The sequence below is a fragment of the Phaethon aethereus genome (assembly GCF_964289735.1).
Source record: "Phaethon aethereus genome assembly, chromosome: 1".
Lineage (NCBI taxonomy): Eukaryota > Metazoa > Chordata > Aves > Phaethontiformes > Phaethontidae > Phaethon > Phaethon aethereus.
This window is the reverse complement of record NC_138575.1, coordinates 1,908,192-1,931,456: the sequence shown is the minus strand read 5'-3', so window position 1 is coordinate 1,931,456 and position 23,265 is coordinate 1,908,192. Positions and strand designations below refer to the sequence as shown.

The 23,265-nt window shown below is 47.5% G+C and overlaps 1 protein-coding gene across 1 annotated transcript in view; it reads left to right on the top strand.

Moving 5' to 3' along the window:
- LOC309416284 (uncharacterized protein) overlaps positions 1-23,265 on the top strand; it is a gene marked incomplete at both ends in the record, with an annotated part of 107,006 nt that overhangs the window by 79,791 nt on the left and 3,950 nt on the right. Inside the window, 12 exons of the mRNA XM_082013841.1 lie at positions 77-112; positions 7,233-7,313; positions 8,503-8,556; positions 8,918-8,971; positions 9,723-9,785; positions 10,235-10,297; positions 11,701-11,817; positions 16,097-16,174; positions 17,363-17,416; positions 18,780-18,828; positions 19,688-19,726; positions 22,866-23,033. Of these exons, the coding sequence (XP_081869967.1) occupies positions 77-112; positions 7,233-7,313; positions 8,503-8,556; positions 8,918-8,971; positions 9,723-9,785; positions 10,235-10,297; positions 11,701-11,817; positions 16,097-16,174; positions 17,363-17,416; positions 18,780-18,828; positions 19,688-19,726; positions 22,866-23,033 (856 nt within the window). The remainder of the gene's footprint in view (positions 1-76; positions 113-7,232; positions 7,314-8,502; positions 8,557-8,917; positions 8,972-9,722; positions 9,786-10,234; positions 10,298-11,700; positions 11,818-16,096; positions 16,175-17,362; positions 17,417-18,779; positions 18,829-19,687; positions 19,727-22,865; positions 23,034-23,265) is intronic.

The window sequence follows — 23,265 nt, the reverse complement described above, 5'->3', positions numbered from 1 at the left end:
GATACCTACAGCAATCTCCATTTCCAGAGGGAATGCAGCTCTTCCCCATGGTAACTCATCACTGTTTTCCTTGCAGGGGGAGCCAGGAGAACCAGGCTTGCCAGGCTCTGCTGTAAGTTGGAGCATGTTTCTCTGCCTTTGCGAGTCTTGGGCGTGGAGCCAGGCTTGCACTGCTAGTCCTCTCCCCACAGCCATGGGCGTGGGTCACGGGGTGGGATAAGGCGATGCTGGCTTGGTGTTGCTCTACAAAGCCCACGTTCAAAGAGGCTTTGCTGGAAAACCATCCGTGGGCAGGGGAGACCACAGCCAGAGGTATGTATTAATAGGATGTTGCATTTTGCATCAAGAAATGCATGAAATATGCATTTATTTATTATTTTTAATGCTGTTAGTCTATTGGGGGCATTGGCAGGCATGAACAGATGACGTTTCTTGTTCAAGTGGCTTAGGAATTGTGACTATAGGTTGTATATCCCATGAGAAATGTATATATCCTTAAGAGACTGGACTACAAGTGGCTGTTCTCAGTGCTCAGTGGGTGCATGTTGCTGGCCAGAGGAAAACAGTTATGCTGGAGGACCTGGATAATCTCTGAGTTCACCTTGTTTCCTCACAAATTGCAATTGGTGGGGGGAAGTAAAGTAATTTTGGTTTGCAAAAGTGTTTACTTGCCTTTGAACTTCACCGTTTCACCTGGAAGAAACCCCAAGTGAAAAAATGGTCTCCAATGTTGTCCAAAGTGAAAAAAGTCCCGGCTGATTTCATCTGGGAAAGGAAGGAATAGGAGGGGAGGGAACACCAAAAGGAGACCGGGAATTTTTCTCAGGTCAAGGAAATACGAGCATGTTCAATTGTTTTATTGCAATAAGAAATATCAGTATTTTCTTAACCTGTTCCCCAGTTATGCCTCTTTGTGTGTGAGTGGGTGACTCTCAGCAACTCTCTGTTGCTGTGGAGGCCCCATAGCCATTTAGCGCTGCCTACTGACTACAAGTCACAGCTGTGTAACTATTTACAAGCCCATAATCCAGACTGGTAATTGCTCACTAAGAAAAAGGTCCTCATTCAATTAAGTATTTCAACCCCTACCTAATTGTAAACAATCTTCTGAGCAAAGTGATGAGGCCGTAACGTGCTGTAAGACCTCATCATCTGGGATCACCGCACGTAGGCATTGGATCGAGTGCATTTTTGGAATTGCTTTGTAGTGAACACCTGAATCCACAGGTGACAACCAGTAGTAGTGCAGAAGAGCAAAGATGTTTTCTGAGGCTGCTGAGTGCAAAGGAAGCACAGCTGGACTCCACCATCCTGGCCAGCAACCATCCGGTCATGGTTGGAAGACGTGCTTTTTTCTGCTGGCGCCCGCAGGGATCAGCACATAATACAATTAACTATCAGCAATCGGTATCTTGTCAATCAATATTTGAGGAAAGCTAAGTAATCCTTCTTAGAAAAAACATTTAGGGATGCTGCTGCTGCAGGTTAATGCTATCTGTGCTGTGCTCGGAGCTAGACTGAGATAACAGAGCCCTGTTTTGGTCCTTCATTAAATTTCTAAAATTGCAAAAGTCGGATCAGAGCTGGGGCCGTGTTGGCCGTGATATATGACATCCTGGGTGAAATTCATCTGACCTCAGGTTAGATGTCTGCCATGTTCACTTTCTACATCTGAGAGATCCATGCTCAGACTTGTTTTGTTGGCAGCTTTAGGGTACTCTTAGAGCATGATTCACATCATCTATTTCAGACACCTGTGTTAGGATGCAACATCCTGATGTGACTTGTTCTTCACAAACCCAAGTCTTATCTTCTAAGTGCTAACACATACCTTGATTATTTTTTCCCCAAGTTATTCTGGTGTGGTAGGCTAGGCTGTCTCGTGTATCATTCCCTAAGTCCTCTTCTCCCTTTTTCTTGAAGACAGACACTAGTTGGTCCAGTCTACCTGTACCACATCTGTCCTGTGCAAAGGTAATGGCTAGTGCTTCTCATTTTCCTTCAGCTCCCTCTAATTCCGTCTTTCATATCCACAAATTGCCACCAACTCATTGCAAAAATTTGCTGATCCCTTTCAGTCCTGCTGAATTCATGCTGAGTAATTTAACCAGTTGTAAAACCCTCATCCATTTACTCTTTGAGTTGGTGATCTGTAGGAGTTCCCAACCAAGCGACAGCATTTGTGTCTTCTCCCTGCAATCAATACCCAGAGAGTTTAATTGAATCTAGTTGACTTTACAAGTGGGCCTCAAGTCAAATGAGTGCATTCTTGATATTCAAGACACCCCCTACTCCTTTTTCCTCTTTTCTAAAAGCACTGCGCTCTTTTACATCGATATTCCTGCCATGCTGCTCCCTTTTATATTAATATTGCAGTCTGTGTTATGCCTATTAAGTTGTAATCCTGATCATGTATTAAGGCTTCCAGCTCGTCTTCACCTCTTGCAGTGAGGCCGCAGCTTGAACACTGTGTTCAGTTTTGGGCCCCTCACTACAAGAAGGATTCTGAGGTGCTGGAGCGTGTCCAGAGAAGGGCAAGGGAGCTGGTGAGGGGTCTGGAGCACAAGTCTGATGAGGAGAGGCTGAGGGAACTGGGGGTGTTTAGTCTGGAGAAGAGGAGGCTGAGGGGAGACCTTATCGCTCTCTACAACTACCTGAAAGGTGAGGTGGGTGTTGGCCTCTTCTCCCAAGTAACTAGTGATAGGACAAGAGGAAATGGCCTCAAGTTAGGCCAGGGGAGGTTTAGATTGGATATTAGGAAAAACTTCTTCACTGAGAGGGTGGTCAGGCATTGGAACAGGCTGCCCAGGGAGGTGGTGGAGTCACCATCTCTGGAAGTGTTCAAAAAACGTGTGGATGTGGCACTTCAAGACATGGTTTAGGGAACATGGTGGCGCTGGATTAATGGTTGGACTTGATGATCTTGAAGGTCCTTTCCAACCTAGTGATTCTGTGATTCTGTGATTCTTTATTTCCTATGTTTTGTGTACCAATATACTGGCAAATTAACCCATTATTCTTCCTAAAGCTCTATTATGAATACCTCTTTCTCCCTCTCTTGCCATTACACCCTATTTTGGGATTCCAGGGTCTACAATTACCAGTGTTCCTTGGCCCTCTCCATCCTGGTTGGCAATCCTCCTCACCAGGTGTACAAGTTGGAACTCAGAGGTGTTCCTCACCTCCTCTTGTGAGCTTGTCTCTGTAGTTGGCCAGCAGTCTGTGGATCCTTGCCCTATCACTGAAGAAGCCAGGGACTTTGTGGTGACACCATCTGCACAGCCATGTCCTTATTCCCTGCTTCAACTTGCCTGGAAGGTGGGAGACCCACCAGATCCCTGGACCTTCTTATTTGCTCTCTGAATCATTTCTGACAGGCTTTGTTCGGCAACGCTTGCCAGACTACATCTGCCAAAGCCTGTGTTGGAGCAGAGCTATCAGCTTGTGAATGAGAGGAAGGATGGGAGGAATCCAGGACTTTTTGGTCCACACTGATCATTGGGAGTGATGGAGTTCACAAGGCATGAAAGCAAAGCCTACACCTGAAGACAAAGCAAGAAGTGAAAGCAAGTCAGGGGATTTTGGTTAACACTAGGACAATCAGATGCTAAATATGGCCATTCCAGGAAGGCCGAAGGAAGTCTAAAGGACACTCTTTTGCCACCATGACACAGCACAGTGCTACAATCAAAACCAGAGAGCACTCTGCAGGGTCTGAAAACTAAGTGATAATTACGTCCCTATAACCCAGAGTATGGTAGGCACAGGCATGGTTATAAGCAGGAATTTGACTTTACTATAGGTATTAAGAGCATAAGAGGTCTTGATATAGATAAGAGTGGTGGGTAGGCAACTCTGAAGAGGTACTGACCTAACTCCTTCCATCAGCTGCATGAGGGCTTAGGTGAACCTATATGGCATCCCAGTTCTCCTGCTTGCTGAACAGTGGACCATTTCAAGCCAGAGGATAGGAAAGGTGGGGTGTCGAAGTCTGCCCTGGGTTTGACAAGAGATGCCCCTGGTGACTCAGAGTGGAAAAAGCCATGTCCTAAGAAGTTCTTGCCCTGGGAGGTCTCTCCATGACACCTCTTTGACCAGACTGGTCAAAGGGAAGATAGTCAGCCAGGTCTGACCACAGGTGGAAAGCTCTGCCCAGGATACCTTGGAAGCTTTGCAGTAGGGTGTCAGGCTGACCCATCTCTGAGATGTAGTGCCTGAGAACGAATGCTCATTATGGATGTGAGGACCAGTGGCAGCTCCCACACCAAGAAGGGATTTTTTGGGGAGGATGCTCAGGACTACAGAAAATAATTGTGGGCAGGACAGTCTAGAGAAAAGACACAGCAGGGAAGGGATAAAAACACAAACAAAACTCTGAGGTTGAGACTCCCAGCTACTTCATATATATCATCAAATACCGAGCACTGAAGCCCAGGAGGTGGGTAACATTTTAGAAGAGGTTGCAGCCTACACCATGGTTTGGAAATGCATTAGACCTTTGATGTATGTCTTCAAACAGATTGACCATTTTTGGGGCTTGCTGTTGGGGCAACGTTTCTGCCAATGGGTTTCACACTTCCCCAGAATGACACAATCAATTCCACAGCTCATTCGTCTGGGTGTAAATGATAAGCCTGGAGACAAGGCAGGCTCCTCCCTGGCTCCAGCCCAAAGTTTCATGGGAATTTGTGCCTGGAAGCACAGATCCTTGGCTGATCTAAGGGGTCTTTGCGTCACAGCCAGTGCTCAGGATTTATGACTAAACCTCTTCATTGCCGTGCCTTCGTGGTACCTGGTATCTTTGCAGTTAAATGAAGCCTGTTCCAGCAACACTTCAATAACAGAACCAAATAGCAAGAGCCATTTCCAGTACTCCACCAGTAATTGCCTTTAAACTGCCATTTTATAGCTCTTACTGCCCAGCCTTTATTTGCCTGTCAGAATGCAGAATGTAAATCTGAGGGAATAAATTTCCATTCAGCTTCTTTCCCTTGCCTAGTGCTCAAACGTTTTCCTCTTCCTCTCTTTTTTTTCCTCCTATTCCATCTTTTTCTTGCCCTGGGTGCAGTTGGCCTTGAAAAGCATCACCTCTCTGACCTGCTTCCCACCCCCCTGCAAGCTGAAGCAGGGACAGACCTGCTGTCATGTCCAAGCCTTATTATAAACCTTCTAGTCCATACGACAAAGTCTCTTCAGCCCGTGATGAATGGGAGTCCACCTATGGTGAGATAAGGCCCAGGTCAAAAACTTCCTTGGACCAAGTAGGCATGGCTTAGACCCAGATACCTTTCTGCCTATCAGCTCATATTGTGAGCTTAACTCTTCCTAAAACCATTAGGGCTCCTTTCAGGTCAAGAGCAGTCAAGAAGCGTCTCATGATCCAAGGCAGACATAAGAAATGAGAGTTGGATACAGGCAGGTGGGGAAGCACAGGAAAACAAGGAAAGGTCTCTACACGACACGGGAGACACTAGGGACAACTAAGAGAAATACTAAAGCTAATTGGGAAACCTCTAACTAGTGTCAGGTTCCTTCAGGATCAGGCAGTGCTCAAGAATAAGCTTTTTAACCCATCCCCTTGGATACAGGTGTGTAAATCCCTGGCCAGATGGATTTGTACCCAGTTCAAAGCTATCTCAAAAACGCCAGGCACTTGAAGGTATCCTGGGCTTGTGAGATTTAACCATCAAACCAGAAGGTTTATTACCCTCCAGGCAAGCAATCTGTCCTAGCAAACAGAGACACTTTAGTTAGCTGGGGTTTTTTATGGTCCATTTACTGCCTCAGATGGAACTTTATATTGATTGCATAAATAAATAGTTACTAGTAAATAAAGAGCTTGCATGAGATGTTTGTGCCTGATCGTTCCTGCTTGAGGAACGTGGACTTTAACTGATCCAGATGTGACCAGCAGAGCATTGGAGGAGCACCTGGTCAGCTCTCAAATGCTCCTCTTACCCTGAAACGTAAAATATATTGAGGCTTGGGGAGGGATTTGAAGAAGCAACATGTTTCCCAGAGGAGGAACTGAATTTTTATATCTGGGAATGAAAAGGTAACAGGTCTGTCCTTGCAGTCTGAGCCATCATCAGGGACAGCATTGTCCCACCCATGTGTCTCTGGGATGTTTGCTTGTCACTGTGATGGTGTTTGAAGTGTCCATTTATCACTGAGAGGAGGAGTAATTGGAGAGGTGATGAGACTGCTTGGCATACAAATCTGGTGGCTGATTTTTTTTTTTTGATAAATGTGTTTCCTTTCAACAACCTACTGCAAATTAATTCCAAGTAGAGAATGCCACTTGTTCATCTCTTGATCTGCTTAAACAGCCAATTCATTCTCCTCTGAGTGAGCTGAGCCCTGTGCAACCAGTGTCTCAAGTGGGGCTAAATCCAATTTCATCTCACATACAGGTTCTGAAAACTGCAGTCAAAATTGGCCAGAATGTATGAGTAGACTGTGGCAGCCTTGTAAAAAAAAAAAAGGGGGGGAGGGAGGGCATTTCTAGTAACTTGGTTTGCTATTGAAACAGTGGGAGACCCCACACAAATTGTCCCTGATGCCGGATGTCGCTCCGATGTCCCGTGCTGAGCTGCAAAGTGGCTCTGCAAGCTGAGAACCTCCAAAGTGTGGCAAAAAGGTGTCATCTTGGGGGACCACCTCCGTCCAGCATTGCCCACAAGTCTGAGCTGGATGAGGATCTCTCTTTTGGCTCTTAACTCCCCAGATGGGAGATCTTCTCTGAAATGCAGCTGTGAGCAATCCCATGCATGGATCCACTTATTCACTAAACCAAATTTCACCACCCAGCACTGCTTTCCTCCACTGGCGGCATTTGAAGCTGCAGACCCAGTGCTCAGGGTTGTGTGCATCCCTCTAAGTCACTCGCAGTGTGATGCTGCCCGCTTCACACCTTTGCTCCTATTTTCAACAACAGCCATCACCACCTCAGTGTTCGTGGCCCAGGACTACTCTTTAGCTGCCATGTACTGCAATTTCCCGAGCTGTAATCATAAATAAATCAACTCACAGGTTGCATTTGCTAGTGCCTTGCAAGTCAATGAGGAACCTGTGCTACATCCCAGAGTCAGGTCTCGGTGCTAGTATTAGGGTAGCTTCTGACCTTCTACTATTCCAGGCTCCTACTATTGAGTTTCCATCCTGATGACCGTCCTCAGCCACCTCCCTGCAAGAGTTGACACAGAAATCCATTTTCCTCCTCTTTCTGGCAGGGTGCGGCAGGTCTCAATGGGAAGAATGGAAACAAGGGGGCCAAAGGCGACAGAGGTCTTCAAGGGCAGAAGGGGAAGCCGGTGAGTAGTGGGAAAGGACATGGTTTGTTTGGCAGGTAGAAAGAGGCTCTGTGCCTTTCTCAGCCCTAAGTTCATTTCTGCTCCCATACCCTATGTGCCTCATTACTGGAGGCAGGTTCTTGCTCAGGGTGAGTCTTTCCAAAAGAGAGATGAAATCGGTTCCTAAACCTCCTGGAGAAGTCTCTAATGCACATCCCAGCCCAATTTTTAGGAGGTGCCAGTCTCTGGATGCCAGCAGATAATGTGTCCATGTCTCTAGCAACTTCTAAGTTTTCCCATGTTTTTCATCATGAGTTTTCCTTTGTTACTTACCAAGGCCCAAATTTCAAGTTCCTTCATGTACCAAGTCCAGTTCTCCTAGATGCTGACCTGCCTGATGGAGGGAGCAGGGAACAAAGCAATCCTTTGCTGAAGCCCTTATGAACCTCGCTTTCCTGGGATGGGCTGGTCCTCTGTCACAACAGGATGCCTTCCTTGCCCCCAGATAAGTTCCCCCATATGGCCCTTTATTACTGAAAACACATCTCCAAAGTGATGCTCGGTGGGAACATGTCTTCATTTTACTTCCCGGAAACAAGCTGAAATCTGCTGGTGGTTTTTCTCTTTTGTTTTCCCATGAGAGAAAAAAAACCCCAACAGTAGGAAATTTTGGGAGGGAGCAGGAAAGGAAGACCTCACTGAAATTAATGAACATCCTCTAAATCGGGTTCCTCTTCAGGTAGTGCCTGAAGGATCCAGTCTTTGAATGACAGTCTCAGTTTCCACAGGCAGTGACCAACACAAGAGCTGAGAGAGACCATCTAACATCTCCACAGTGTAGGTCTTTGTGATTATTGCCACTCCATTAGCTGCCAAACCTCAGTAACATTCACTCCAAGACACAGGTCCTCAGGGGTCATTCTCCAAACATTGCCCAGCGTAAGCTACAGACCCTGCAGCGACTCATCACAGTATTTTGTCCCACTTCACTAGCAGCCCTCTCGAAGTCACCCATCTTCTGCAAGGCCGTTCCCTGTCCCACCCCAGCGCTGGCTGCATTTCTAGCAGCAAGTTGACCACGATCTGCAAATTTTCAAGGAGCCTCTGGTGGTTAAAAGTACAATATAAATGCAAGGTGATGCTATCACCAGGGCTGTATTCTTAACCTTTCAGGCTGTGCATGATATGTTTGTCTGGTTTTTTTATGTAGGGAGGGAAAGGTGATCCTGGGACCACTGGCGACATTGGGCAGAAAGGAACAAAGGTAGGAAATGGGTGAGAGGCTATGAAATTTCCATCCTGGTGGAGATATTAAAAAGCTGTCTGGACATGGTCCTGATCAACCAGCTTTAGGTGGCCCTGCTTGGACAGGTGAGTTGGACAGGATGACTTCCAGGATTCCCTTCCTACCTGAAACACCCCATGATTCTGTGAAATAAAGTTTGGGACAAACAGAGAAGAGAGCTCAAGCTCCAGGCCATAGTGGGACTGATAGGGAAAGATGCTGCAGGCAAGGGAAGAGTTTGTAGCACTACATCAGGGCTAGCCCTGTGTACACACAGCGTTCTTCCCACCTGCCCTCACCTTGACTTATCGTCAATGTCCATGATCTGCTTTATCCTCAGGGCTTACGAGGGCTCCCAGGACGCATCGGTGCTCCCGGAGCTGAGGGCATCAAGGTGAGCTCAGCCCAGCTTTCCATCCTGCTCTAGCTGCCCCATTTCCAGCAGCATTTCCCTCTCATCCCCAGGATAGCATCATGCATGAAGAAGCCACCCTAACTCTGGCAGGAGAAGTCCCCCTCGGTGGCACAGGTCTGCAGGCTGCAGCACAGGGGGAGGTGGCCATGCAGAGCAGGGAGCCCTGCATGGGGAGGTTTTAAGGCTTCCAGGGAACTTTCTGATAATCTGGGGTAAAAAAAAAACAGACCCTGCCCAAATCCCCTCCTGGTCAGTGGCTTAGCAACTGCCTGGACTCAATTAGCAATTACTGCTGGGCACATCGCTCCGATTGTCAGCACCATTGGTCCTTCCTCTATAAAGAGGGAAAATGACCCTTAATTGTCTTTTTATGAAGGGTTTTAAAAAGCTTGATAAGAAGTAAGGGAGCTATTGATAGCTGAGCCAATGGGATATGCTGTTATTGTTGTTGTTATTAAGATTTTCCTTCATCAGCCTGGCCTATTGGGTAAATGAATTACTGTTCAGTGAATTTCCCACCTGCTTTCACATAGGTAGGCTTGGAGTCAGGGCAGTCTAAAATTTATACTGGTCTGAAATAGGACTTTGTCTATACTTAGTCTTTCTCTTACCAGGAGTGTCATCACGTTCCCCCTTCAGTACCCCTTACCTTGCCATTCCAGAGCCAGTTTTCCCAAAGTTTTAGGGGTTGTGTGGGCTTACAGCCCGTACACTGTTTTTTCATCCACAGGGAGAAACTGGCAGTCCTGGAAAACCAGGAATCCCAGGATTGGATGGACCATATGGACCAAAGGTGAATATCTAAATTATGCCTCTGCCTACAAGTAAGAAGTTTCATAAAAGTTTTGCAGATGCTGCAAATCCACCTCTGAAACATGATTCTTTCTTTCCAAGGGCACAAATGGGGTTATTCTGAATCTATTCCTATAAGATAGCACAGATCTGGGTGAAGATGCTTGGATATCTGGGGTAGGGACCTCTTCACCCACCTGTGCAAGACTCGACCCAGTTCATCCACCCCAGCCCTGATGCTCCACAGGCGCTAGTGCATGTGTCAAGTAATGGAGCTTTTAAATGAAATTTTTTTCAGTCTCCTTGAGTACCACCGATGTGCAGGCTGAGAGACCCTGCTGGGTTGCACTCAGTAAATGATATTGTAATCTGAAGAAGAGACGGTTCATTCAGCAAATTGCAGCCTTGCCAAGTCCGCATTGGCCATGATTTTATCTTGGCTCCCTCCAGGGTGAACAGGGAGCATCAGGAGACGATGGTGCCTCGGGGATTCCTGGGGAGAAAGGAGAAAAGGTTAGTACTCGCCAGACTGCATCAATCTGCCATTTATAAAAGAATAAATCCCACATCCATCAGGTTGAGTTAACAAAATTATACACTTTCTACATCATAGGTACCCTTTCCAGTGGGAAAATGTCAACTGTCTGGAGCATTAAGGCTGGCACTGCAGTGGGAAAGGGCAGGAGAGGGAGGTCTCCTCATAATCACCCTCCGCCGATGTATGAAAGCCCAGGAGGGTGTCTGCTTAGTACGAGGAAAAGCCATCCAAACCCTTGAAGTGGGATTAATTGTCAGAGTTTATTCAACACCACATGCCTTGGGTAAAGGGTGCCTGGGATGCTGCAGGACAGAAAAAGCAGATAATGCTGCTGCCTCCTGGGCACGTTGGCCGTGGGAGTGGGAGAGGTCTCCAAGCTCTGGAGAGGGCTAGAGTGGGCTCTGCTCAGCTCCCTGTGGGGTCCCCACCATCACTCCCCACTGATCTTCCTACTCTGCATTGCTTAATTTTTCATTTTCTTCCCTAAAAGAACAAGTCTAAAATTTGTACCTTTCCATGGAGAGAAAAAAATGGGGTTTCAGTTAAAACAGTAACTGTTTCAAAAAAAAAGAAAAACACACAATAATCCCAGCAGCCTCCATCAAGTCTTTTGGCATTTTCCAGCCCCTCAGGCCCTTCTTGCATTCAGCTCCACTATCTGGTCTCCAGCTGATCTTAAAGAATTTGCTGCTTTTATTGATAACAACTCTTCTGGTCCTCATCCCCTGATGGTCACCTGTATCAAACACTGAGGGTTCTTCTCTTGTCAAGCACCACCTCTGGCTCATTAGGTCTCTGAGCTGTGAATGGTTGGAGGCTGGGGGATTATTTCTGGGGTAATATCACTCCCTTCCTCTCCTGTTCTCCTCTCCCACAAACATCTGCTTTCAGCCACTGCTAAAGGTTGGGTGTTGGTCTGACGGGAGGTCTTTCCTCCTGCTGTGTTTAATGGGAGCCTTTTCTGTTCACAGCAGCTCCAGGAGAAAGTTCAACAGTGCAGATGAGTATGAAATTTGTAGGCCAGCTCTTGGTAACTCTTTTTCCTCCTCAGGAGTCACTGTTTTTTCCAGGGTTACAGACTAAAGGATGTACAGAGTTGGGCATTAGAAATTATCTAGGTATCATCCTAGAGAAGGGGACATCCCTGTCACCAAGCAGTGAGATGCCTTCTGGGCAAGTGAAGGTGGAGAACAAAGCTGAAGTGATCTCCACCATCCTACTGATGCCCTGTAAATACCACAACAGCAAAGTAGAATGTAAAGATTCTCCTCTTATTGCAAATGCCATGAAAGTATTTGGGTAGCGTTTGACTGGCCCATCCCTAAAATCATTTGTGCTTGATAAAAGCTCTGAACTGATCTCTGTCGGTGATTCTCAGGGAGCCAAGGGAGTTCCTGGCTTGGGAGGCTTCAAAGGACAAATGGGATGGCCTGGGAAGACTGGAGTCGCTGGACCAGATGGGCCTCAAGGGCCACAGGGTGAACCAGGGCCACAGGTGAGCAGCAAGTGGTCCGTAGCATGCCCTAGACCCTGGTGAGGTCTGGTGTGAGGAGAGCATGAATGATAAACTCTAATAAGCTGTCTTCCAAGAGGTCTGGGATCTGCACTCCCTTGCAGCCAGGCCTGGACCTCCAACATGGGCAGACACCATCATGGCCCCTCCACTGTCTAGAAAGCCTTATGCTGGGGCAGCCCTAGTGAGGATTCACAGAATCACAGAATCATTAAGTTTATTTTTTTAAGATCATCAAGTCCAACCATCAACCCAACACCACCAAGCCCACTAAATCATGTCCCCAAGTGCCATGTCTACACGTTTTTTGAACACCTCCAGTGATGGCGACTCTATCACCTCCCTGGGCAGCCTGTTCCAACATTTGACCACTCTCTCAGTAAAGAAATTTTTTCTATTGCCTTGTCTAAACCTCCCCTGGTGCAACTTGAGGCCATTTCCTCTCGTTCTATCATTATTTACTTGTGAGAAGAGACCAACACCCACTTCACCACAACCCCCTTTCAGGTAGTTGTGGAGAGCAATGAGGTCTCCCCTCAGCCTCCTCTTCTCCAGACTGAACAACCCCAGTTCCCTCAGCTGCTCCTCATCAGACTTGTGCTCCAGACCCCTCCCCAGCTCCGTTGCCCTTCTCTGGACACGCTCCAGCACCTCAATGTCCTTCTTGGAGTGAGGGGCCCAAAACTGAACACAGGATTCGAGGTGCGCCCTCACCAGTGCTGAGTACAGGGGCACGATCCCTGCCCTGTTCCTGCTGACCACACCATTGCTGATCCAGGCCAGGATGCTGTTGGCCTTCTTGGCCACCTGGGCACACTGCCGGCTCATGTTCAGCCGGCTGTCAAGCAGCACCCCCAGGTCCTTTTCCGCCGGGCAGCTCTCCAGCCACTCCTACCCAAGCCTGGAGCATTGCATGGGGTTGTTGTGACCCAAGAGCAGGACCCGGCACTTGGCCTTATTAAACCTCATCCAGTTGGCCTCTGCCCATTGATCCAGCCTGTCCAGATCCCTCTGCAGAGCCCTCCTACCCTCCAGCAGATCAACACTCCCACCCAGCTTGGTGTCATCTGCAAACTTACTGAGGGAGCACTCGATCCCCTCATCCAGATCATCTGTAAAGATATTGAACAAGACTGGCCCCAGAACCAAGCCCTGGGGAACACCGCTTGTGACCGGCCGCCAGCCGGATTTAACGCCGTTCACCACAACTCTCTGGGCTCGGCCATCCAGCCAGTTCCTCAATCAGCAAAGAGTAAACCCGTCCAAGCCACAAGCCGCCAGTTTCTCCAGGAGAATGCTGTGGGAGACGCGGTCAAAGGCTTTACTAAAGTCCAGGCAGACAACATCCACAGCCTTTCCCTCATCCACTAGGCGGGTCACCTGGTCATAGAAGGAGATCAGGTCGGTCAAACAGGACCTGCCTTTCATGAACCCGTGCTGGCTGGGCCTGATCCCTTGGTTGTGCTGCAGATGCCTGTGAGTGCCTTCAACATGAACCTCTCCATGATCTTCCCCGGTACTGAGGTCAGGCTGACAGGCCTGTAGTTCCCTGGATCCTCCTCCCAGCCCTTCCGGATTCAACCACAGTCATGCTCATCCAAGAGCAGGAGAAGGTACAATGCTGCCCTAGACCTCACAGATTCACTTTCCCAGGGAAGCTCTGCTAGAATTCTTTTCCCCAACTGCCCCCCAAGTGGTTGCACCTCATATTCTCATGTGACATAGCACCCCAGATATGTCACCACATGTCACCATGTGCATGTACAGCCCCCTCCTATAAAATGGCACCTGAGGTCTTTCATGTTGAGAGAGGATGGCTGCAATGTCTGCCATCTTTCTGTGGGATCTTGGTCAACTTCACCTCTTGATGCATTTATCACTAGAGAATTTTTTTTCCCTTTCCTCTCTTCTTCTCCTATCTGCAGTGTAAGATGTGACCTCTCAGTAAAGAAAGGAAGGCTGATAATTTCAAGTTAGCAGGGCATCAAGTGCACCCCTCCTGTTGCTAATTATCTGGGGAGCAGGATGCCAAGGTTTCGGAAGGAGCTGGTGGCTTTCAGACCCCATTTGTGGGCCATACTTAATAAGTGTCTTTGCATGCAAGACATGCTGGGCACCTTTTGAAATGTAACAAAAAGACTTGGAAATGAGACATCTTAATACTGTTTATGAGCAGGAACATGCTGCCCCCAGAATCTATGGTAATGAAGAGTGTCTTGCTGCTGCCAACACAATGCGGAGGAATGATGCTGGAGATTAATGCTAATCACTCACCCTTAGACAGCATCCATTAAGTAACAAAGAACTTTTCAAGTGGAAGAAGACTGGAAATGAAAATACCCTTCTCAGTTGTGCTGGTGGGACTGGCTGGGTTTCAGGCTTTGACAAGAGAATACATAAATTAACATGAAAGAATCAAGAACAACAGAAAAGCTGAACTTGGGTAACTACCTGAAAGACCGTTTCCCATAAGCTGTCTCAGGGATAGCCCTGGTTTAACTCCTGCCAGCCTGTGAGTCTGGCAGATATTTAGTGTGCCATGTTTCATCCCTCAGTGATGCATCCTTATATAAGTACGTGTAAGAATTTAATCCTCCTCTGTGTGTGTGTATATGTATGCATATGCATGTGCACGTGTGTAGAGACTGCGTATACACACATACGCAATACGGTTTGTAAAATACTTGAGTTTTCTGCTAGGTGAGAAGTAGATTGTGCTGCTGATTTGAAAACAAAGAAAGGAGGTAGAGAACCTGGCAGGATTTTCTTCTTTAATCTGCCATGCCTTGCCAAATTATTTCAGACAAATAATCCAAATTCCAATCACCAGTGATTGTCCTTCACTAAATGAGAAGCACATTCAATAGCATGGAGAATTTAGTTGATGTGTAGCTGCATCTGACAGTTCAGGACTGTGCTGGTAAAGGTACCCCACTGAAAATTGCTTTGGCTTTTGAGGATAGAAGTTGGGACAATTCAGACCCAATTTTGTGTGAAAGTCTGAATGAGTCTGAACCTCATTAGATCAGCTCTCCTGGGTCTCAAGGATCTCCCTGGCCTAGAAGCCCTTGCTGGACTTCTGACTTGGGTGGTATAAAGGTGTTTATGTAGGCTTTAGTGATACTTAACCTGGTTTTCCCCCATACAGAGGAAGAGTGTCACATGTTGGGAAAGTCTGTACCCTGCTCTTTGGAGCCGTGAAACAAAAAATACCCAACGCTGGGTGTTAAGTCTTAGGGAAAAAATTATTAAGGAAGGAAAAATGCAGGTTGTGCAGCCAGGTCCACATTGCACTGGTGGTCAAACTGAACATGGGTATTGTGTCCTGAGATGCCATCAAATAAAGGCTTGACCTAGAGCAAGTTGCTCCACGGTACAAGCACACAGAGGATGCTCTGGGCCTCCAGCATTGCTCATCAGCCTATGATGAGCCTACAGCTGAATTCCACCCAGTGCTTCACCAGTCACAGGGTGATTATACGAAGGACTGCCCCTGAGCCTTCCCCTAAAGGGGATCAGGTGTAGAAAAACCCTTCCAAAACAATAAAAAATAGACTAGATCCAGCTTTAGACGATAGTAGCAACATTAGTCTTCTTTCCCTTGCTCCCCAGGCTGTACCTTGCAATGAAAAATATATCAAAAGAATCACAGAAGGGAGGAAGGAGCCAAAAGTATGAGATCCCCTCATTTATGTTTAAAAAGGCTGGAAGTTTTAATATTAACAGTTACAAGCACTGCATGCTTAGAAAGCCATGTATGAGATAATGAATGGCTTTTGTTTGGACACTGATTAAAGAGAGACTGTGAGATGCCACTTTCTACACCCACACTGCTACTTGTCTTTTCCCTAAATTAAAAGAGAAAGTCCCTGGGTCTGAGCTGCAGCAGCAAGGCCACCCTCATTTCTAATGTGGGAGGGTATTATCTCCATCCTTCTCCTCCTGCTGAGACTCTGTTTCTTAAATTAGTGCCAGGACAGAGTGTCAGAGAGAGAAAACTGCCCTCTGCCCCTGCAGCATCCATCCTTCCTGGAGGGAGGAACCATAGGAAACACCTCATGGTTGCCCAGGACAGAGGGGGCAAAGGCTCTGACCCATCACGTCTGACCTGTCTGGAGAGCATCGGAAATCCAGAGAGCTCTGAGTATCTTCTCCTACTGATGCCCAGGTTGGGCAGGATGCCCAGGATGCCCAACCGGTGGCATGGAATGTCTCCGGAGGTTGCTCAGGCACTGCTAACAGCTCTCCTCTCCCTCTCTAGGGTCCACGAGGGAAAAGAGGGAGACCTCAGCTCTGCCTCAGGGGACCCCCGGGCATGGATGGACGAAAAGGAGAAATGGTCAGTATGGGGATGAGCCAGCCTCGCCTCACAGTGAGGTTCCTCACCACCCTGCAGCACAGCTCTGCATTGGGGCTGGATAAACCCTGTCTCCTCTGGGTTGCATTTCTCAGGTCTCCAAATTTTGCAAAACGAAAACACAGAGAGCATTTTACTCCCAAGTGCCAGGCACTGGACACGGGCAATGCTGCCTATGCTTCTGCCTGAAGGTATCTCCAGCTGGGACAACTGCTGCGAGCCTTGTGGGCTGCCAGTTGCTTATATAAGACTTCTTTGGGAAAACATCATATTTTGGGCCAGCACATCCTCAACTGTGCTTGCGATGGCAGACCAGGAGTAAAACAATACTCAGTGCAGTACTTCAATACAGAGGGGCAATGCTCAGCTTTTTGATGCACACCAGAGAACACAAACATGAGCTTAATCTCAAGATCCCAACCTGCAACCCATGTTCCGGGTCAGTCCCTACACGCTGCAGGTCCTGCCAATGCTACCTCAAGGCCTTTTTGTATCAGGAGGTGGCATTGCATTAGCTCCATGTGTTGGTGGAGAGTAATGCGATTTTTCCTCACGCTCCAGCCTCGGTAAATGAGCATGGATTGAGAAAAATGACCATCACAGCATTAATTCTTCCTGTGCTCCTTTTCCTTTAATATTTTTAAGTATTTTTAATCAACAAATCCCGTTTTCACCAGGTCTGTGTGGAAAATTTTTCAAGGTATTTTCTCCTAGGAGGCAGAAAGCCTTGTCGGCAAACCTTGGCATCTCCCTGTCTTTCATTTTTTCAGCACAGATTGCAACCCCAGTTGCAATCTTCTGCCTGGTCTGGTTCCAGATCCTCTCCACCCCTCCACCTCATCCTTTGTGGTCCCTTACAAATTGCAAAGAAACCTGACTTAAACTGTAGCTATTAACGTCCTTATTGTTTGGACAGAGCAGAGCTCCCAAAAAATCTGGGAGCCTGCACTCAGCTCTCAGATACACACTTTTGTTCTTGCTTCCTTGCACGTGGATGACTCTGTTCGTTTCTGCTCAGTGAGCTGCTCACAGATATCCTTAAAATTTATAAGAAAACATTTGAGCCTTTTTCCCCATCTCCCTTCCTAGCCTATCTAAGGTGTACTTATTCTTGGAGTGTTTAATGGTCAATCTACTGAGCTTTTGTAATGACTTAAGTGTTTTTAACAGGGTGAAAATGGTCCTGTTGGCCAGAAAGGAGAAAAGGGAGATCCTGGTCTTTCTGTGAGTACTTCAGCCCAAGATCACATCCTGTTACACAGGTCTGAAGAGAGAAAATAGGACAAACTGTCCCTAAGAGGCATAGGGGAGGAGGGAAATGCTAAGAAACAGATTCATTCAGAGAGTATCCGGGAAATGAGAGTGTTGGCCATTATCCAGAGACGTCAGACGTGCACAGGCTGAGGCGGGAGCAGTGCTGGGCTGTAGGATGCCAAGCCCAAACAGCAACCCAGAGCCCTAGGCACATTTTCCCTCTCCCATTCTACCCATGATGCTTCAAACTTTTGCTTGGCGGATAGGATCAGTGCCAATGCCCCAGGGCTGGTCAAATACAAGAAAGAGCAGGAAAGAGCAATGTGCCCCATTTTCAAAGCGATTAGGGAGCTGGCATTACTGCAAAAGCTGCTGCTCTGGGTTTATAAACCCTGAAGAAGAAGGAGTGGTTGACCCACCTGGCTCAGGGCAAAATCCCCTTTGCAGCTCCCCTGACATTAGGGTCTCCACCCTGTTGCCTGAGCAAATGTGTTTTGTGCCACTTGACTGATACGATGCGCTACTTTCAACTTCCCAGTGTGTGGAGGCCAGGCAGGATTAGTTTTATCATGGGTGTTATGGGCAAGGTTGCCCTATGTGTGGGCTGCTGAAAAGCCCAGCTCCCTATGTAGAAAGTGCCCCAAAATTTGTCATCCCTACAAAGGATAAGAGGTGGCGACCACGTGAAATGCAGTAGAACAGCAACCATCACACATGGAAGATGCTCAGCTGAAACAGTGGCAGTTGGCTGGCCCAAGGGTGAAGGGTGAAGTATAGACCCAAAATCCATGAGACCAGATGTCTCATTCTGTGGGTAACGGCCTTACCAGTAAAGAGGCAGAGAAGATCAAAATGAAGTGCAGCTCATCCCAAGCTAGTGCTACAACCCATCTCCCTGGGTCAAGCCTGCAATATAATTTGAGTAGCCCCTTTACAGGGATGCAGGTGACTTGATAGAGCTTCTCAGAGTTAAGGGACATCTGAGAGGCCATGGCTTCAGGGACAGTGCCAAAAGGGTGGGGAGATTAGTTGGAAAGCCGCCCCAGGCTTGAGGTGTGCCATGGTCCTCACATTGGACTGGGGATCCCAGCTCCTCGTGGCAAGAGGAGCTGGCTACAGGATGGCCATGAATTTCCCTCATGAACCACAAATCTTGAACTGAGGTCCCTGTGACACCAAATGTATGTCTCTGATCTCAGGCATACCCAAGCTAAGGTGATTTCACCAAAGGCCACCTCCAGTGGGGCAAGCAGAATTGGGATGGGGCACAGATGGTGTGATGGTGCCAGGGTAGAAGATCACTGCTAACCTCTGCTTTCCCCCCGCGGCACAGGAGGAAGATGTGAAGGAGGTGGTCAGGAGTGAAATAAGAGGCAGATGCGGTAAGTCGGCCAGCAAGCCATGCTCGGGGCCACGCTCTGGCACCTGCCAGCAGCTAAATTGGAACAATTTGAGTGCCAGCACACGCTGGCTCGGCAGAGCAAATATCACCCCATTAGCAGCAAGTGGAGACGCGTCGCCTTTCCACGCTCGGAGACGAGTGCGGGCTTCTGGGCCACAAGTTCTCTGCCACAGTCCTGACCTCCTACTCAAACTCTTAATTTTTTCCCTTTAAATCCTCTCTCTTCCCATTCCCTCCCCCGTGGTTTTGTCAGCAAAGCCTTCCTCCCTGGTCATCTCCATTTCCCCGCTGATTGGCGAAAGGCGCCGGGTCACGGGGGAAAGTTTGGAGCTGCATTTTGCCTAATAACAATCTTTTAATTCCTGTCTACTTCGTGGAACTTCTTGACATACAAACCTCTCCTCTCCAGCAGTGAATAACTGCCAACCAGTGCAAAAGCCACCGCGTTTGGGGATGATTTTACCTCGGAATCCCAACATCACAAGGGTGTCAGGCTTTTGGGGTCTTGCTTACTTTGCCCTGCAGAGGTCCAGCTACCTGAGGGCCAGCAGAGAGATGTCCCACTCCTGCCCCCCTCCCTGGGGTCTGCCTATGGCCAAAGGCGGTTTGGGTTCACCAACATTTGCCAAGATGCTTCAGACGTTTAAGCTGGAGCCTCACTCGTTTCTGCCTAGAGGTGTCAGGGGGCATTTGAATGCTTTGAAGGGGAAAAAAAAGGATGAAAAATAGTCCATGAAAGCATGTGCTGCCTGTAAAAATAATGATTTTGTTGAAAAATCTTATTTACATAGGGAAAAAAGTAGCAAACAAATTATGCCCTGTCTGTCTTATGTTTGCAGATTGTGGAGGTGAGTTGGGAAGGATGCTCATGGAAAGAGGTAAGGCTGATGATATCTACATAGAAGTGCATGTCAATTCATGCAGTAGAGTAAAGGATGTTCTCCTTGCCCCAAAACAGCCTGAAACTGCAAGTGAATAGATGTTGTTAAGAATAAGTGATTTTTTCTGTGATTCAGTGCAGACAATGACCCCAGATCACTGACTGCTTTTAGACGCTGGCTCTGGGGGGTGGTATTTCTTGAGAGGAATCTGAGAAAACAGGGTTGAAAGGGACACCGAGAGGTCTTCTGCTTCCACCCTCTACTATAAGACAGGATCAAAGCAATTCCTGACACACAGCTTTAAAAGCTGCACCCACAGGAACACCTCTCCCCGCCCATGAAACAGATCCCGTTGCTCCACCATCCGAAACCATCGACATGATAAGCTCCAGTGAGGTGCCTACAGTGCAGGTGTCTATTCATCATTTAAGCTCCCATTGTGGAGATCTAATCCATATAATCCACGAAGTCTGGAGCGCCAACCTGCCAACCCCAAAGTAGACCCCCACATTCAGTCAGGGGCTCATCCTCTGTGCTTCAGGGAGGAGTTGGTTCCTCCGTGTCTTTGCCTACATGTTGACAGGTGATTCAGGGTCTAGTTTCCCCACGGGAGATACTGAACCAGGTTCTGGATCTCAGCTGGTCATAGTAGGTTTTGAAGACACTCAGCTCACATGAAGGCACCCAGAGGAAAGTTTCCAGCTCTGGATTTGATCTTCATTCCTGGGTGTTGCCCATATATAAGTCATATTATGTATCCTGCTGGATCCTCTCTATGGGCGCAGGTGTCTTGTAGGTCTGTGTCGTATCTGTCAACCCGGCTTTGATGACTCGGTTGCCCTGGGACATCTCATCTAATCTGAATGTTTCCTTCTACATTTCAAGGCCATCATTAGCCCTGGAAAGGGTCCCTCACCACAGCTTATTTTTAATGTTTTAAACAGGAATAGACGAAGGAGGAACTTCAGAGCAGCAATTTGACTCTAAATTGCAGTGAACTCATGTTCTCCAGGAATGGATTTGCTTTAATTTTTCCTTCATAACTGTTACATTAAACTTTTTTTTTTTTTGCCTTCATAACACATTGTTTCACCGTGTACAAAAGCAGAGTATTTTACAAAGCAAGGACTTTCTAAACAGAGAGGTGGGTCAAGAAGCAGCATCCTTGCCCTGGATGTAAGAAGCTAGTATAGTTGTAGGTGACTGGAGTAGCTGGGAGCTCTCTTGGTGTGGCATATTCGCAATTACATGAGACATGAGATATTCCTTCCTGGGCACTGTTTACCCTCCTGCTCTGTGTTTAGAAAGCAAATCTGTCAAGGTAGAGAACATCTCTCCCTGATGTCTATCCATGGTCCCAAACCTGGAATCCTGCCCTTGCCCTAGCCTCCATTTTCTTCTGTAATATAAATAAATAAGAGCAAATCAATCCTGCACAGTGAATGCTCTTGGACACAGCAGCCTCCATACTCCTGCAAAGGACAACCCTCATGGAAGTGTTTTGCCTTCATGTCTCAGGTGTTACCCAAGGGCCCTGCGTGTTATCTGTCTGGTCGATCCTTCAGCCAGGAGCATGTGGTCCTCTCCATCCCTCCATGCTCAGAGCATCATTTAGATAAAACGGGAAGTTAGTGAAGAAAAAACAAAGCTGGATCAAAACCACAGTGGACACACCACAGAGAATTAATCTGGGATGGATTCAGTCTGCTTGTCCACATTGCTTCAAAACAGGTTTCTGGGTTAACCTTTGCACAGCCAGGCTCTGCTAGGTCTACTGTCCTCTACCTGCAAACTCTGTACATCCACCATAAAATTAAAACTGCTAAAATATCTGCTCTGCTAATGTGCCTGCCAGCCTGGTCCAGATCACACTTGTCCCTCAAGGCACTGAGCACCAAACATACCCAGTATGAAGGACCCACAGCCTCACACGCATCCAGACATAACAACTGTTCGTGCATAACTTAGCTAAATTTTTTGTGGATTTCCAGCCTTTTACTAAACAAGTCTTACCTGAGGAGACTGTCAGTGCTCAGGACTTCAGGAGACCTATCTCACGGAGATGCTGATGCAGCAGCATTTAATTATTCATGTACTTTTGATTATGACACCATCTCAGCTGACACTGGGAACATGTCCCTGCAGTCATGGAGGTCACAAGGAGGCCCACTACACTTCTTGGGCACCACTTCCTCAAAAACAGCTTTTATTCTGAATAAGTTTAACATATCCCCTGCTCCATTCCTTGAGAAGACAGTAGACAGTACAATCTCTTCTTAATTGCTTGCCCTTCTCTAGAGCATATGTGATTGATGAGATTCATGAGAAGCTCAACATGACCTGGCAATGTGCACTCGCAGCCCAGAAAGCCAACTGTATCCTGGGCTGCATCAAAAGAAGCGTGACCAATAGGTCAAGGGAGGGGATTCTGCCCCTCTCATGGGACCCCACCTGGAGCCCCTGACATAAAAAGGACATGGACCTCTTGGAGTGTGTCCAGAGGAGGGCCATGAGGTTGATCGGAGCACCTCTTCTATGATGACAGACTGAGAGAGCTGAGGTTGTTCATCCTCAAGAAAAGAAGGCTCTGGGGAGACCTTACAGCAGCCTTCCAGTTCCTAAAGGGGGCCTATGAGAAAGCTGGAAAGGGACTTTTTACAAGGGCATGTAGTGATAGGACAAGAAGTAATGGCTTTAAACTGAAAGATGGCAAGTTTAGATTAGATATAAGGAAGAAATTTCACTGTGAGGGTGGTGAGACAGTGGAACAGGCCACCCAGAGAAGTTGTGGATGCCCCAACCCTGGAAGTGTTCAAGGCCAGGATGGATGGGGCTTTGGTCTAGTGGAAGGTGTCCCTGCTCATGGCGGGGGGGTGGAAATAGATGATCTTTAAAGTCCCTTCCAACCTAAACCATTCAACATTTCTGTGATTTGGAAATAGGTTTCCTACCTTGACCACATACCCCAGTGGTCTGTAAGCTTTGGCCAACAAAACATTGTGTTGTGACTTGGCTCCTACACTGTGTTGTGCTGTGGCAGTAATTTTGTGGAGCTACAACCATTTGTCAAAGCATGGTGGCTTTCAAACTGTGGCACTAGATTTCATTCTCACTGACCCAATGATTAAATCCACAGGTCTGGAGGCAGCTGAAATCAACAGGCAGATCCAAGGGTACTTTCAGCCTTGGGAACACATCAGAAGGAACGCTGAAAGTCAGGAAGAAATGCTTAACAAAACTCAGAGTGTGGCCACACTGGTGACTTCGGTGAAGCCCTTCATGGAGCCACCTTCACTTATTGCAGGTAAGTGCAATGGCTTATTGCTATTGCAATGCCAATGCCAAAGCATGGCCGCATGCTTTCCATTTTTCCAACTGTGGCAGCCGGTAGCTTTTGGAACAACACCCTGTGAACCCAGTGCTAAATCCTCTTCTCTGGAACTGGGAAGAAATAAGGCAGTGATGGGATTTCCAGTGAGGGCTCCCAAGCTGCCGTGGCCCATGCTGAAAAGGGATGCTCAGGGATGAGGTGAACT